Here is a 17,591-nt window from a genome sequence, read left to right as displayed (position 1 = left end):
TGGCGAGTGTCAGCCGACCCTGCGCCCTAGCTACCCCGGTGCTTTTCTGACCGGAAGAGGCTTGTGGCCCTATGTAGGCCGGATTTCTGCCTCCCCAACCCTGATTTTGTTGAGGAAGATATTTATCATTTATGTCATAGGAAAGGAGATCTGCTTCCTGCACTTGATTCATTAAATCATGTGACCAACTATCTTGATCTGCTTGAAACCAGACAGAACAGTTCTAGGAAAACCAGCACTGGCTCTCCACTTGCTGTATAGCATGTGACTGGTGGCACAGAGTCTTTTTTGCAGGTGGTTGTTTTTTTTCATTGATATCAAAAAAATTCAGAAGCTGGATATGGTAGCGCCTGCCCAGGATCCCAGTGCTCCAGAGACTGAGGTGGGCCTGGCCTGTGTGGTAAATTCTAGGGCAGCCTAAGTTAGAGAGAGACTTTGTTTTAAATTGACAAAACAAAGTAAAACAAAAAGAGTTTAAGAATGGACACAGAAGTGCCCTTGGGGACAATTTGTTAGCTCTAGAAAGAAGAACACCTTGACATCATACTCAAGGTGTTGGGGAAGGAGGGGAATAGGAAGTCACTCTTAATAGAACACAGGTGAACGCTACACCTTGGAGAGGTAAGATAGCACTCTAGGAAGGGGGGGGGGGAAGCTATGCACGTAGGACCTTTGTTCTTTGTAGCTTTTACTGAAGGTAGTGTAAAATGGTTCTTGTCTCAGGATCTGTAAGCCTTGGGTGTGACAGCAATGCTCCACCCTTTGAAGCCTATCAAGGTGGATGTGTGTGTATGTGTTCGACTTCAGAGTCCTCCAGAGGAGAATGCTGTGTGTGCTCATCTAGTTCTGGTCCTGGAGTGAGGTTGGTAGCAGGCAAGCCTCAGTGACCCTAAGGAGAGGAAATATTCAACTTTCATATTATTTGGCTTCATCATGTCTGCCCATCAACTAAGACTTGTTCTGTATCTTAGAATTCTGGAAGGAATGATAACTAACTACTGTCACCCACAGCAAGTGCAAGCTACTTCCTGTTGCTAGCTTACATGTTAGCTTTGTTTAAAGCCCCTGTGGTTGGTTGCCTTTAACTTTAGGAGTAGTTATAGGTAGCCTGTTCCTCTTTCTTACTCCCTAGGGCTAGTGCTGGCTCATTTAAATCAAATTATGGAAGACTAGTTCATGAACAGGAATAGCAAGCTACTTAGAGATCTTTATTACAGCATTTTAAATCTGGGCATTGGGGTCTGCATCTCATTAAGGGGGAGATGACTCTTCTCACTTTTTATCTCATCCCCTGGAGAGTCCTTTTTTTTTTCCCCCATTTTGGCTTCAATTTGTCTCTTTCTTAGGACATAAAACAAAATGTTCTCTTTAGAGAAGGAAGGGTCTTGTCTCAATGGAATCCACCATGAGAGGTACCTGGTAACCACTTGTATAAAAGGGTCAATGACCTCTGACCATGCCATGAGTAAAGGGCATTGTGTACCAAGGAGTAAATGACCACTGATAACTGGAGAGATGCTCAGCTGTTGAGAGTACGGACTGCTCTTCCAGAGGTCGTGAGTCAATTCCCTGCAACCACATGGTGACTCACAACCATCTGTAATGGAATCCAATGACCTCTTCTGGTGTGTGTGAAGACAGCCATGTGTACTCATATGCATTAAATAAATAAATAAATAAATAATTAATTAAATCTTTTAAAAAATGACTACAGATAATACGCATTGCCCCAGAGGTATGTGAATACTGACCTTCACATATCCCCAGCAGTGCCAGGGTATCAGATGTCTACAGAGTCCTCCCCTTCTCTTCCTTCTTGCCTAGTATCCCTGTGAGACCACACAACAGACACGGTGACTCAGGCAGCAGAATTAGTAGGCTGGTATGTCGAGAACAGAAGGTTGGACTAAGTTAATGAAGTGAGTAGGCTGGATGAAGGATTTTAGGTGCCGTGCCTGGAGTTTTCTCTCCCTGTAGGTAAGGAGTCCCCCCAGGAATCACTGGGTTTTAGTACAAAGGATCTTGAAAATTAACCACGTGGAACGAGGCAGGAAGCTGGCTTGCCAGAACTGCATCTGTGGCAATAAAGGCACAGAGATGGAATCAGCCAGTCAGGACTTCTGCTTCAAATGCCGGAAGTCCTACTCACTTAAGTCCTACTTCACTTAAGAAGAAAAACTTGGCTGACAAATGAAAATTGCAGGGGTGGGTGTGATGGGCTTTAGGCAGGGGTGCAGCTAATATCTCGGGGACTTCTTGCTGTGGTCAGGAAAGTCTTGGAGCCTCTTGCAGACTAACAGGTTGTCACTGGCACTCCAGTTCTTGCCATCTATGTGACCCCAGAAGAAAGAGACATTCCTACAAGCTCTGATGTCATTAGAGTAATTAGGGCCAGAACCTGGGCCCTGATAGCCCTTATGAGCTAGACTTAGAAACCCATGCTCATTGCTCCTGTTAAAGAGACAAGGCACAGTACAATGCAGAGAGAGGAGATCTAGTGTGGTCTCCTGGGAAAAAAAAACAGTGAGGTGCAGTGAATCCCCAAGCCCATTTTATGGGTCCTGACTTGAGGTTAAGGTTTAAATAGAGGGCAGGACTTATACATAACTTTGAACATTTATGGTCATGGTGCATCATTGTCTAAAATCCAGTCTCTGGTGCGAGGTGCTCTGAACTGGGTGTTCCTCTTGGGAGGAGAGTGTCTCCTCTGGCCATCACAGGGCTTCCAACTTGTCCCTTTCCTAGCTTGAGATTCTTGGAGAGAATTCAGTTCCTTGAGGACCATTGTTGCAATGTTCTGACAGCCAAAGGGAGGGGCACTCCTTTCGAAGATCTTGGTCCCAGTGGGGATGGCTGCACTGAGAGTGTGACTTTTGTCCCAAGGTCATCTCTAAGCTAGTGACTAGCTGAGCTTGCTAATGGGTTCACAGCCTGGGCCTGGGTCACAGGCTTGCACGGGAGCACATGAGGCAAGACACCTCTGAACCACATGAAATAGGTGCCAGTGGGAGAAAGGGACTCTTGGAACATAAGGAAGCCAGGGAGAGCAGCAGATGGCTGATAGCCAATCTGAGCTCAATTCTTAATTTTAAAACTGAGAGATGAACTCTTTAGAAGTTCTCAATAAAACTTTGTTAAGTAAAAAAAAAGAAAACAAAAAAAAAAACAGAGAGAGAGAGGAGAGAGCGAGAGAGAGTGAGAGAGAGAGAGAGAAAGAAGTATTTATTTAATATGGAAGAGTCAGCATCGTGAAAGATATTAGTATATTGATACAGTTCTACATCTTGTCCTGGATCTTTCAATATATTGTCTAGTTTCCAGGGAGGGAGGGAGGGAGGGAGGGAGGGAGGGAGGAAGGAAGGAAGGAAGGAAGGAAGGAAGGAAGGAAGGAAGGAAGGAAGGAAAGGAAATTTCCTAAACAAGAAATTTTTTGTACGTAGAGCTCTGAACTTTTTCTTTAACTCCTTTTCACAGTCTTGAAGGCATAGCTGATGTTTGAGAAAAAGGGGGCTTTCAAATCCTCTGGAAAGACACCCCTGAGGCAGAGGGTGAGTGTTGAATAGCTCTTAGAAAACAGCATGTTGAACTCAGTGTCACTAAAGGGCAAACCCAAAAACAATTGTTTCCTCTCACCTTGGCTTTGGAACCCATGGACCTGGAAACCTCTTTTCAAAGGCATGGGCAGCCCATGAGAAATAAATGGGGCCTTGGCAGAGCCCAGATGGCCTTGGCTTTCTTGCCTGGAAGAAATGTCTATCTTCCTTCTGCAAGCTACTGCCTTCCATGACAGTTACTTGTTTCTGACAGTATTGCTAGCTCTCTCATGAAGATGTAATGCTATCTGATTCTCATGTGACTCCTAATTTGTCATACATGGCTTCAGTTTCCAAGGCTAAAGCCTTTTATTAGGGGCACCAAAGGACTAGCTGCTGTGGGTGTGTGAAGCAGGTGCTGATCCCTCCTTCCTGCCTCTGTGATGTAGTCATGACATGGTGCTTCTCATGCAGAGAGTCATCTGGGATTGGTTATGGTGTGGAATCTGATTTGGCAGGGCTGAGGTCTATTAGGTGGCCAGTGCTCCTAGTCTGGGGACATTGCTCTCTGCTGATCCTAACATCACAGGGGTCCTTTGGCTATTTCTGCCATTGCCCCTACTTTTGGAATGGGCCTTTGAGCCACTTGTGTGGAGACCAAGCTGTTGTAGCCTTCTGAAGCTCTGGGTGTTCTTTGTGTGGGGTCAGGGCAGTGACTCTGTTCTGACTGAGACTTGGTGACTGAATCCTCTAGTGGGAAATGTCAGCATAATGACCAAGGGCTGTGGACCTCTGCCATCCTCCCTCAGATGAGGACATGGACATCAGGGCAGACTCAGAGTCCCTTCTTGTCAGTCTTGTTCATATCCTTCCTCCTCCTTGCCCTCTTTCCTCTGTATGGTCTTTCTTTTGGAATAATATACGCAACAAATAGGAATTAAAAAGAAAAGTCAGGTTAAATGAAAAGGGGCCAGGGAGAGCAATCTGTGCTCCCTGAGCCAGAGGCCCTGTCCTCAGGATTACCTCTGTTATTACACTCTGTCATAGCTCTGAGGCTGCTGTGTCAGTAAGACTTTCATCTCTATGACAAAATACTTGTCATAAACAACTTATGAGGAGGGAAGATCAATTTTGGATCAAGCACCAGAGGTTTCTGGAACACTGTTCTTGGCTCCATTGACTGGGCCTATGGTGAGATGGAACACCACCGCTGTGGAAACACGTGGTTGAGAATGCCCTTCACCATACAGTAGGCAGGAGGGAGAGAGAGAGAGAGAGAGAGAGAGAGAGAGAGAGAGAGAGAGAGAGAGAGAGAGAGGGAGAGAGAGAGAAGGGGGCTCTGGACCACATGTAACCTTCAAAGGCACCCCCTAGTTTCTATATCTATGCCATCCCTACTAAATATTCTACTACATCTTAAAATATGCCACTAGCTAGGGATGTGAGGCTATAAGGACATTTCATATGGAAACTACAGCTGGTGCTTCTGGTTCTAAGTGTCATAGAAGGATTGGCTTCAAGGTTGGCTGACCAGGAGCTTCTGTTGCCATTGTGCCTCTGTGTCCTGCTGGTCACCAAGGTTGTACTGGGACCAGTTCTTTCATGGTCAGGTGGCCACCACAGCAAGAGGGCAGTTTATCAGCATCGTTTATCACTGTCTATTCCTCTGTGCCAAAGAGCTTTGCCTCTGCTGGCACAGTCAGGGCAACTGGGTGCTGTGATAGGTTTGGCCTGCTCCTGTGACTAGGTGGTGGTGGGGGCACGAGAATTCTGAGAGGCAGAAAGAGGGGATCCTCACATGTTGAGCTTCTATTAGGAAGAATGACAAGAACTGCATCCCAGCTAAGAGATTAAGAAGGAGCCTGTGCTTCCTAATGTCTCCTAGTATAGCAGTGTGGTTTTGAACTTCCTATTTATTTAGTACTGACAGTGGACTAGGCACACAGGCTATCTCTTCTACATATCTCTCTTCTACTGCTCACTGTAAGCCAACAAATAGGTGAAAAAAGTAAGGCACACACTGTTCAAGTGGCTCGTCCAGGGTCACGCAGCACTAAATAGAGATTTAGGCGCGGGCCTTGTGACTGTACACTCTTAATCACCACACAGCTCCAACTCCCACATGCTTCCTGGTGACTTGGCTCCCTTGCCTCGGAGCCAAATGTTAGGAGTTCAGCTCTCTGTCTCTACTGTCACCACACACACAAGGCTCTGGGCAGGGATGTCATGACTGACTGTGAGTGAATTCCCAACCATCTTTCTCTCCCTAGATCCTAATAACTATTATCACCGACGTAATGAGATGACCACCACTGATGACCTGGATTTTAAGCACCACAACTATAAGGAAATGCGCCAGGTAAGACCAGAGTGTGGGGATTCGATATGACTTTTAAAGAGACCATCAGGGCATGAACTGATAAGCACTATGTATGATCCCTCTGGGCAGCCAAACGGGGCCTCCTCTGCTAGGAAATGGCTGAAATGGGGCTTAAAACTAGATGTTTGTCACTGAAGTCTTTAGTCCCTAAAGCTTCTGTGTGTTTGAGCTGGGTCACTGGCTGAAGGAAGTTAATGACTGTGGACTTGAGGGTGAGAGGGTGCTCATGGTAAAACAGGAGGCCTTCTCATGGGTCTGAGTGCTTCCACAATTGACCTCCATTAATGTCTTCAGTGCTTTTAAAAGCCCAGGACAGTAGGGACTGTAATCACCTTCTCTTATCAATGGAGAAACTGAGTCACGGTGGTACTATATAGCACTCTTACCTCTTACCACAATATTCAGATTTTTAGCTTAATCTTGGTTGTCCACTAGAGTGACCTAGAAATTTTTTATTGGTTATTTTATTTATACTTCAAATGTTGTCCCCCTTCCCAGTTTCCCCTTCAAAAGTTCTTCCTCCCATCTCCCCCTTGCTTTGCCTCTATGAGAGTGCTTCCCCACCCATCCACCCATTCCCTTCTCACCTCTCTAGCATCCTCTTAAACTGAGGTATATAGCCTCCACAGGACCAAGGTCCTCCCCTCCCATTGATGCCAGATATGGCAGTCCTCTGCTATATATGTAGCTGGAGCCATGTATACTCTTTGGTTAGTGGTTTAGACCTTGGGAGCTTTGCTGTGTGTGTGTGTGTTGGGGGAAGCCAGTTAGTTGATATTGTTGTTCTTCCTATGGGGTTGCAATCTCCCTTCAGCTCCTTCAGTCCTTCCCCTAACTCCTCCATTGGGGTCCCTGTACTCAGTTGGATGGTTGGCTGTAAGCATCCACATCTGTATTGTTCAGGTGCTGGCAAAGCCTCTCAGGGGATAGCTATACCAGGCTCCCATCAGCAAACATTTCTTGGCATTAGCAATAGTGTTTGGGGTTTGGTGTCTGCAGATGGGATGGATCCCTAGGTGGGGTGGTCTCTAGATGGCATTTTCTTCACTCTCTGCTCTATGTTTTTGTCCCTGCATTTCCTTTTGAGATGGTTATGTGGCCCCATCCCTCAACTGGAGGCTGTGCCTATCTCCTGAAGATGGTCTCCTCAGGGTCTATCTCCCCTTTGTTGGGTATTTTGGCTAACGTCATCCCTGTTGGGTCCTGGAAACCTTTTGCTTCCCTAGCATCTGGGCCTTTCTAGTGGCTGCCCCCAGTTCCCCATCCACCACTGCTACATATTTCTGTTCAATTTCCTGGCCCTCTGTACTTCTCTCCTGTCTCTTCCCATACCTGATCCTGCCCCCCCTTTCCCTCTCCCTCCTCTCTCCTTCCAAGGTCCTTTCTTCCCTCTACATCCTGTGATTATTTTGTTCCCCCTTCTAAGTAGGATGGGAGCATCCACACTTTGGTCTTTCTTCTTCTTACGCTTCACATGGTCTGTGAGTTGTATCATGGCATGTGTGACCTGGAAGATTTATAAAATATCTATATGTGAGCCACCTCAGACACAGTGAAGTGGAAATCTTAGTGGAAGTGTTCAAGAAGTTGTTCCATGCTTCTGTACAGCCAGGCCTCAGAACCCATGATTGGCTTTGTTAGGAATCTGAGTCCAGGTAGCAGGAATTGGTGATCAAGTAGGATTTTCTCAGACTGTTCCTGAGTCTCAGTAACTCTGAGCTGTGTCAGCCTGTGTGTGCTGGCTACAACACCCCTAAGAAGGCCAAAGGGGCAGCAGCACCTGACCTCGGTTCATTGTCTCAGAAGTCCTGTGCCTCATTCACACCCAGTATGTGGATTGCATGTTTCCTGGGTAGACAAAAGTCTGTTCCCCGCAGATAAAGTACCAACGACAGAATTTGTTTTCACTGGCATCCAACTTGCTAAAGCAAAGAGTTTATTAGGCTTCCGTACAGAGTATGAGTTAGGGGTTACTTACAGGAATATAGGTGATATTAAAGCAGCTGCTTCAACAGGAAGTTTCAGCCCAGAATGAATAACAATTTCTTCATAGCTGTGTAGGCAGGGTCCTCCAACAGCTTCACTTAACCTTCTGCTTTCTGTATACCCCAGTACCTTCAAGACAGGGCCACATGCAGTTAGAATCGAATAACATTCACCTGACAGGGAGGCACAGGAAGAAATGGCTGGGCTCTCAGAGAACAGTCCAATGGCCCTGCTCCTTCCTCCTATGAGGGGAGGTCAACGGTCAATGGGCTGGAACTTGAGGGTCTCTGACAAGTAGTCATAGCTGCCCTGTTGAAGACAATGGTGGCTGGTAATGCTCAGAAGACAGCGGTCTACAACAGTGTGCTGGAAAGTATGTGACTAAAGATGATATGCAGAAATAACCTCAGGATTACATTGGCAAGTAAGGACTCACCAAAGTCTAGTTAATGTCCCTCAGAGGGAGGTCTTGTGGGCTGACAGACAGAGCCAGCTGCCCAGAACAAAGGCCGGAGGTGTTTCTGAGATCAGAGTTATCAGGCTGACCTTCAGTTCCATGGAATGAGCATGCCTGGCTTGTGTCACTGTCATTTAACTTGAGATACGCACGGCTTCCAGACACCTGTCAGCACAGACATAGAAGTGGGATGTGCTAAAGAACTCCTCTTACTGTCTTGCTCTTCAAAAACAGAGATAATGTGGTTGGACGTGAGGTTGGTGACTCATGCCTGCTGCTCCACTTTCTCGGGGTATTTTTATGGCTCTGCCCACCATTCTGTCTTCAGGAGCCCTGGTGGGTTAACATAGCCTTGCTCGATGGGTGTCCCAAGGCATCTCTTCACACCCAGCAGTGAGACAAGTATCAGTTTAGTTGGCACAGTGAGCTTCAGGTGTATGCTAAGTGAGCTGACTGCTCAGAGTCCCTGCGACGGAGATCTTGCTATCCCACGTGCATCCCTGGGGCCCTCTGGGGAGAGCTAGCAGTATGTGCTTTATATATGAGGTGGCTATGATGACCACCACTCAGGAGATGGCAGAGCTCAGGGTCACCATTACAGCCACCCTGAGTCACCTCTGAAGTCTTACTGCCCAAAATCACTGAGTTGGAAACTGTCCAGGGAGCATTTCTCAGTCCCAGTTGAGTACTCGGACCAGAAGCCATTGGCATGTAGATCGCTGGTTCTTGGGGCTGGATGAGAAGACAGAATTGCCAGCCCTCTCCTTCGATGGAGTCTTCTAGGTGGCTGTAGAAATATTTCTACCTCAGAGAGGATAGTTGGCTTAGCCTACTACTGAAAGAGACATTTATAGCCAACAATAAAATGAGAGGCAGCAATAAGAAGGAACCAAAAAAAAAAAAAAAGAGTAGAGACACTCATCACGCTGTAAGAGGACAGCGATGAGAGTGTGGGTCACTCCCATGCAACATATGCCTTTAGAGCACTGAGCTACATGTTCCAGGCAGAGAGAAGGGGCAAGAGGTGGGGAAGGCAGAGAAGCAGGTGAAATCTATCCAAACACCCATACTTTGAGGCAGAGAGAATTGTGCCAAGAGAACATTGGAGGCATTCCTAGTGTGTGTATTTATAACCCCCTGGTTACTTGTTTAAATATACATTTGTTTTCATCTCCTTAACTTGGAATGATGGGGACCATGGCCCTGTCACTTACCACAAGTCTATAATATGAAATTTAGCATACCTGTGCTTGATGACAAATGGGATGGGGACAGATGAGTTGCTTGCTCATGGCTGCCAGAAGCTTCGGCCATAACTGGGGACCAGTTGACATCTGGATTGTTGACAGACTTTAGCAGACAGAGAGGGATGAAGACCGATTGTCTCTGTCCAAACAAAGAGGCCAGCAAGAATAAAAGGGAGGGAGCAAAGGTATCAGGTAGGTGCTGGGAAAGAAGACAGGTCCTAAGTGAGCTGTGTTCCCTCCCTATGTGGAAGGAAGGCTAGTAAGTTCAGCCACAACTCCTAGGAAAGGAACTTTTGGGATTGGGGTGTAAGAGAGGCATTTTTGAGGAGGATAGTTGACCTGAACCAAAATATAGCTGTTAGGTATATTTACGTTAGGGTGTGGCATGCTCTTGTTGAGGAATGGCTTGCCTTTCTCAGGTAGGAAAGGTATAGGATTCCCAGGAAAGTGTATCTTATCTTTGTTTTGAGACATGATATGGCACACCCCAGATGTTCAGGAGCTGCAGGGTGGCTGTTGTTTCATATGGTGCAGGTAAACAACAGTTAAGGAGGAATCAGGAGTTGTAGAATTGCTGGCTGGCAGTATTGATGTACGTGGTGGCTGAGGATAGCCAGGGACATTGGACCACGAGGAGGGAAATGAGCTGAGTCTACCCCCATGCTGTGTGGTCAGCCTGAGCATGAGGACAGGTGGTGATGGTGGGAATCCAGGCAAAGTAGTAGGCCTGGCAGTCCAGATAACCAAAGTCTTCACCATGCTTTCTTCCCTCTTCTTTCCATGGGGAATTTCATTTTCATTGGCTTAGAGGTAGTTTCTTCAGAGAATAGAAGAAAACTTTTCATCTTCTGCTTTAAACAATTTTTTAAAAGAAGCACTTCCATTCACTGCTCAGTATCCTTTTATCAACAGAACCCCAAATCTCATGAACCCTCCATAGACTCACTGTACTGGTGAGTCAGCAGTCTTCACATCTGCCTTGTCACCGCTGTTCACAGATCTACTAAAGTCCAGAGGTTGAGTAATTTCCAAACAATAGAAGTTGATTTTTTCATAGTTCTTAAGATTGATGGCCTAGAATCATGACACCAGCAATCGGTGCCTAGTGAGGACTGCTGGTGCCTTGTTTCTGGGTCATCATGAGGAAGGTGGAAAGGCAAATAGCCTTCCTAGTTTCCTCCAATCCTTTCATAAGGATGCTCATTCATCTGATAATGGCAGAACTTATGTTACGTAATCATCCCCCTGGAAAAATCCCCACCCATCCATATTATGGAATTGGGCTTTGGATTCCACCTTATGAATTTGGGGACCACATTCACTCAAACTACAGCAATAGGTTGCTATCCCTCCAGTACTTGAACTCCTGTTGACAGATTCTGCAAGGCTGTGATTAGAATACAGCCCTCTTTGCCCCATGTCTCTCAGTGATGGTTCCCTAGCATCCGGCCCTCCCCCTGCCGTCTCCAGTGCTGCCACATGGGCTGGTGAGTGGATGCACTGTGGTTTACCAGCCTTCTCCCTGCTTTGAAGCATTTGGAAATCTCCCAGCTTTTGACTGTGGCAAGGTAGGAAACATGCTACAACAAGTGTCATCATGCATGTGATTTTAGCATTCTCCATGCACGGGTTCCTTCAGATATATTACTGAAAATTGGATTACTAGAAAAGCATCTTGCTATTGTATCTTCTTCAGCAAAGGAGAGAAGGTGAGGACTTCGGTGGATGCTAGGATGGTGATGTACTTTCCTATTTCAGAGGTGAACGAGTCCAGCAAACCCTATTCTCTGTGTGTCATTACCCCACTCCCACCCCAAGGAGCTGTCTCAACATTCTCTCCTTAGTTGCCTTCTTCTCTCTTATATCAAATTTTAACAATTAATAAATTTCCAGTGGGGTTGGGCTTTGAGGTGGCAAGTACACCATCACACACACACACACACACACACACACACACACACACACACACAATGTTTCAGACCCACAGAACCATTTTTTTCAGCCCTGCTCTAGATCCCAAGGAAACTACTTCATACTCTGTTTAAAGAGCTTATTCCGGCTTGGTTTCTTTTGCTGCGTTAGATACCAGGACCATAAGCAACGTGGAGAGGAGATGTTCAGAGACCTCAAGGCAAAACCTGTAGTCGGGAACTATAGCAGAAACTAAGGAGGAATGTTGCTTACTGGCTTGCTTCTCTTGGTTTGTTCAGCTCCTTTATGCAGCCCAAGGTCGTCTGCCCAGGGATAGCTGAACCCTCCTACATACAGTAGCAATCAAGAAAGCATCCCATTCATATGTCCACAGACCAGTCTGAGGGAGGCAGTTCCCAGGGATGCCAAGGTGACCATCAAGATTGGCTATCACTGACCTGGATACCATAAAAAGAATACCCAACTCTCTTCAGGACCAAGTAATTACCTTTCCTCACAAGTCGGAGTTATATTAAAGTAGCAGGCCTCCTCCCTGATAATGCTTATGATAGTGTTGTTCCTGGTTCTGCAAAGAGAAGGCAGATCAATTCCCATGACCTTCCCGGGGATGGTGGTCACCCAAGATATGCTTCAGGGCATTTCAGAGCGCTACTCAGGAGGGAGAATTATAAAGGGCCTCCCCAAAGGTTAATATTCTTCAGGTCTTCATGTTCGTATGAGGGAAGGTTGATTTTGGTATGACAATCCAGTGACACACAGTTTATTTAACACCAACTGTGGCCAAGAAAGTAGGGTTGGGATAAAATCCTGCAGGGAAGGACAGGACACAAGGAAGAAAGGAGATTCTCAAGATATGCAGCCCACGAAGCTTCTTGTATCCATTGCTGAGTGTGTGTCCAGGGGGAGATGACGTTAGTCTTCCTGCAGTGTGCTCTTCAGTGCTAGCTGCACGAAAGAGAGAGGGTAACAGGAAAGGGTAGCTAGGTCTGTGCTTGAGTCTTGTGTCTGTTGCCAGGTTAGCAGTAAACTACCTAGGTCTTTTTCCTGAAGAACTGATCTTTGGTCTGAACCCAAGACAGTGGTTTACTTGGCAACCAGAACCTGCTAGGATCCTTGACTGCAGGTGACTACACTGGAGGGCCTACTAGGCAGGGACTCGAGGCAAGTGTGCTGTGGCCATCTTCCATGCTGCAGGAGAAAGGGACACGTGTAGCTTCAACTTGTATTTCAGAGTGGCAGTGCCCTTCTAATGGGTACTGCCTGCTCCCCACCCTTGTCAGAATGTTCTCCTTTGCTCTGCCAGTGCCTGGCTCTCCCTTCTGTTCTTAACATATGCCCTGAGATGATCCTTGAAACTCTGCAGTCTTTACTTTCTGTATAGTGCCTGGTAGAGAGTGGGATCCTCAGAAAATGTGTTCTTTAATCCAGGGTCTGGTGCCTGGGCATGGCAAAACACCTTTCACCCAGCACATCAGTACTCACAAGCATCAGTCAGGGATGCGGGGTAAGGCAATCTCTGGGAGGAGCATGTCTCTTGTCCTCTGCACCCAAAGCTTATTCAACTAGTAGAGATCTCACTGCCTTCCTTGGCAGCTCACATCATTCTACAGACTAAAGGTACCAGTTGACCAGCTGCTCTTAAAATCTAGACCATGGTGTGTGGGTATGTTCCCCACTGCAGCCTGCTTTGCTCATCATTTGGCCCCATGAGGTTTGTGTCTATGGCCAGCACATGCGGTCCTTACTTAGCACTCATGAACTGGATCATCCCATGGTTCCTTCCTGCTATACCACTTGCTCCAGAAGGGCAGGGACACCTTCAAGTATGCAGTGATTGTGAAAACGTACTATTAGATAATCCACATTTGTGCAATTTGATCTCCAAGGAGACTGATTCAGAAAGATGGAAACCTCAGTGAGAAAGTCATGGCCACAGCCAGGAAGGTGCTGACTGCAGCCAAGGAGCTGATGACAGCCAGGGGGGGTGGGGGTGATAACCACATATAACATCTGAGAGAGGTGACGATCCCAGCCCAGGAAGACGCCTTACTCTGTTGAAACTGTTGGAATGGAAATGTCAAGTAGCTGGCTAGCAGCCAATAAAAGTGCCTTGTTTGCAGTTCTAGAGGCTAAAAACTTAGGCTCAAGGTGCTGGCCAATGTAGTGCCTACTGAGGGAGGGCTTCCCTACTAGTTCATGTGTGTGTGGCCTCTCTACACATATGGAGAACACAAGTTCTCTGTCTCTTTTGAAGGGTTCTTATCCTGTTTACGAAGTCTGCACCCACATGACATAATTACCATCCAATGCTTCATTTCTTTTTATAAATAACTCTATTACGTTTATTTGTAAGATGTGTTAGGATGTGAGCACATGCGTGCATCTGTGCTCTTGCTGCAGGCACAGGACACCTTGTAGGAGTTGGTTTTCTCCTTCCAGTATGTGGGTCCCCAGGATGAGATTCAGGTCAGGGTATTCGCCTATTGAGCCATCTTGCTGGACTCAGCGTTTCCCCTTTAATACTCTTGCCTCTATTAGATTTCAGCTGAGGTACACAGACATTCAGTGTGTAGCAAGAGGCTTTATCATAACCAAGTATGCTGGGAGCACAGAGCCAGGACAGGCAATGGTAAAGCGCTTCTCCTTAGAGTTGATGGCTAAAGGATAGGTTCTGGCTGGAAAGGTGGGTATTATCCTGGGGAATAGGAGGCCAGAGAGGGAATTCTGGACAGGTATAGCCGTGGGGCTGTGGGGAGGAGTGGAGTGCTGGGTGGGAGGCTGTGGAGATAGCTTCCTTTTGGGAAGCACTGCTTTTTTAGTGGACAGTCATCATGATTCAACATCTGTCATTTGCCTTGCCTTTCAGTTGATGAAGGTTGTCAATGAAATGTGCCCCAATATCACCAGGATTTACAACATTGGCAAAAGCCACCAGGGCCTGAAGTTGTATGCGGTAGAGATCTCTGACCATCCTGGGGAACATGAAGTTGGTGAGAGTTTTGTCTTAGTTTGTCTGCCGTTGCTATAACAAGCATCATAACCAACAGGAGCTTGGGAGGAAATGATTCAACTCAAGTTCACCATCCAAGGAAAGCAGGGGAGGCGCTCAAGCAGGCGTCGGAGGCAGGAACTGAAGCAGAGGCCATGGGAGGAGTCTGCTTATTGCATGTCTCAGCTATCTTCTGAATACAGTCCAGCACCACCTGCCTAGGTACACTTACAGTGGGCAGGGCCCTCCTATATCAATCAGCAATTAAGAAAATAACCTCACAGACACGGCCACAGGCCATTTTGACGTAGGCATTTCCTGAGGTTCCTTCTTCCCAGGTGGCTCTAGGCTCATCTCCGGTTGACAGCTGATGACAACTGTCATTCTCTCCCAAGAGAATGGTATATCCAATAGCTCCTTACCTAACTTGAAGGCATCTCCCCACACCCCACATGACAGTGTTCATACCCTGAGTGTGAGCCATCCACCCCACAATCATTTCACACAACAAGTGGACTTTGGTTCTGGGCCTCTCATATCTGAGAAGAGCTGTGAAGCTCTCTGAGCTAGAAGCACCCCCCCCCTTTTTTTTTCTGCTGCACAGGGACTACATTCAACTGTGTTCTTTGCTTCTGAGGCCAATCACAAAACAAAGGAGAAAATGGCTGGATCCATGACAGATGCTCTACAGGGGGAACATTCAGGACTCTCTGATTCATGAATGGCTCAAATTGCAGGGCCTCCCTCCCTTTTGAGCAATGTCTATATTGCCTTGAAAAGCTACCTACCTTTAGTTATTTTCTCAACAGCCATCTCTACTCCCAGTCCTTGCAGGCTGGGTGAGCTCTGGTTTTCTTGTTGGTAAAACTGGCCTGGCTCTCAAGTTCCACTGATAAAGTTAGGTGCCAGGATAGATCTGACTTGTTTGACTTTATTGTTCCTCCATGTCTCTGCCTTGGGAGAGTTCATCTCAGGAGCTTCGTTCAGGGATAAAGGCCTTACCTGTGGATAAAACCATGCTTACTCCCACACAGCAGCTTGACAAAGGGAGGAAAAGGGCGTGTGGTCAGCCATGCCCAGCAGGATAGTCTGAGTCTGTGAAGCAGCTATCACTGAATAGTCAGGACGGCATCCTTTATAAACAACCGGGTTTTATTTCTTATAATTGTGGACCCCGGGAAGTTGAAGATCAAGATGCCAGCACATCTGGAGTCTGGCAAGAGCTTATTTTCTGCTCAACTCTTGCACTATACAAGGCAGTGGAAGGCTATATTCTCACAGATAATTCTACTAGGATTCTAATCCTCACCTTCTATAGGTCCTGCCTTTTCATACTATCCCAGGATCTTGACTTCAATACTAATTTTATATACACACATGTATGCGCACGCATGTGCACACACACACACACACACACACACACACACACACACACACACACAAACTATAGCACCTCTCAGCAGGAAGCTAACTAAGTTTTGGGAGAGAGAAAATATTCAGATCGTTAACCAAAGTGTCCTTGCTGATTCCCTTTAAGATTTTTTTTTTGGATATTTTCTTTATTTACATTTCAAATATCCCCTCTCCAGGTCTCCCCTCTGGAAATCCCCTATCCCATTCCCCCTCCCCTGCCTCTATGAGGGTGCTCCCCATCCCACCTACCTTCCCACCCTGGCATTCCCCTACACTGGGGCATCGAACTCCCCCGAAGCCCCTGCCAGGACCAAGGACAGCTCCTCCCACTGCTGTCCAAAAGGGCCATCCTCTGCAATCCTTGCAAAATGTAAATAAGAAATTCACAAAGAGCAACCCCAACATAGACGAGAAAAGCAATGGCTGCACTTTATGTCTAGCTTATAATGGTAGGCACCGAGCTATTTGGTCTTTCCTCGCTAAGAACCCATATCCCATGGCTCTAGTCATTCAGGCTTGCTATCTGTAGTTTTTCTTACCTGTTTGAGCATTTGGGTTTCAAATAATTATCCCAGTATAATTTTGGAGGCTTGTTTGAAAGGGAAAATAGTATGGCTGCAAGGTCGTTTGTGTCCTTCCAAACCTCACCAGCCCCCATGTGGATGCCCGCAGAAGCCTGTGTGTCTGTCTCTGTCAAGGTGAGCCCGAGTTCCACTACATCGCAGGGGCCCACGGCAATGAGGTTCTGGGCCGAGAGCTGCTGCTGCTGCTGCTGCAGTTCCTCTGCCAGGAATACTTGGCGCAGAATGCACGCATCGTCCGCTTGGTGGAGGAGACTCGAATCCACATCCTACCCTCCCTCAATCCTGATGGCTATGAGAAGGCCTATGAAGGAGTGAGTACATTCTAGTCCCACCTCTGCCTGAAACAGGCATGGTATCCCAACTCTAAGGGTGTGCTTAGCCTAGTTCTTGTTTTTGATATCAGTGATGTATGTGTGTAGGTGTGCACGTGTGCCTATGCATGTGCATGTATGAGAGTACGTGTACCTATGTATATATGTATGTGGGGAGGCCTTGAAGTGGATGTTGGGTGTCTTTGTCAATAGCTTCTCTCCTTTAGTTCTTGAGACAGAGTCTCCTGGTGAACTTAAAATGCACTGATTCGACTAGGCCATTATGTTCTAGGGATCTACCTGTTTCTACCTTCCCAGTACCGGGATTGCAGGCACATACTGTTGCACTTAGATTCTTACTTGGGTCCTGGGGATCTAAATTCAAGCTTGCCCAGCAAGTACTTTATCAACTGAGCCATCTCCCCAGCCACTTACCCTTCTTTCTGAGCATCTCATTGCTGAAGCTGGAAGCCTGTGTCTGCAGCTTTTTGCCTGGAGGAGCTGTTTGCCTTCTTTCTGATTGTTTTTTTGCATCGTAAAACGGTTTCTGGGGGATGGGGGTGGGGTACAGAGCAGGAATTAAAACCGATGGTGACACTGAGAGAGGTGTATTCCTAGAGATCCATATGAGTACTGCCACTATTACACACCCATGGCAGTAGCACCTCAGGTTGGCTGAACACTTTTGAGGTTTCGGTTATTACAGCTAACATTCTCACCTGTCCCCTAGTGATAACTGTTTTGATTATTCTGAGATAT

At 46.7% G+C, this 17,591-nt stretch overlaps 1 protein-coding gene across 1 annotated transcript in view; it reads left to right on the top strand.

The window, feature by feature from the left end:
• Nucleotides 1-17,591, top strand: part of Cpxm2 (carboxypeptidase X, M14 family member 2) — a 115,032-nt gene that overhangs the window by 82,634 nt on the left and 14,807 nt on the right. The window contains exons 7-9 of the mRNA XM_021166950.1: nucleotides 5,804-5,892; nucleotides 14,402-14,525; nucleotides 16,636-16,832. Coding sequence (XP_021022609.1) covers nucleotides 5,804-5,892; nucleotides 14,402-14,525; nucleotides 16,636-16,832 — 410 coding nt within the window. The remainder of the gene's footprint in view (nucleotides 1-5,803; nucleotides 5,893-14,401; nucleotides 14,526-16,635; nucleotides 16,833-17,591) is intronic.

This window comes from Mus caroli, chromosome 7 (assembly GCF_900094665.2).
Source record: "Mus caroli chromosome 7, CAROLI_EIJ_v1.1, whole genome shotgun sequence".
NCBI lineage: Eukaryota > Metazoa > Chordata > Mammalia > Rodentia > Muridae > Mus > Mus caroli.
The sequence above is the reverse complement of the archived record's forward strand: the minus strand, read 5'-3'. Positions and strand labels throughout refer to the sequence as shown.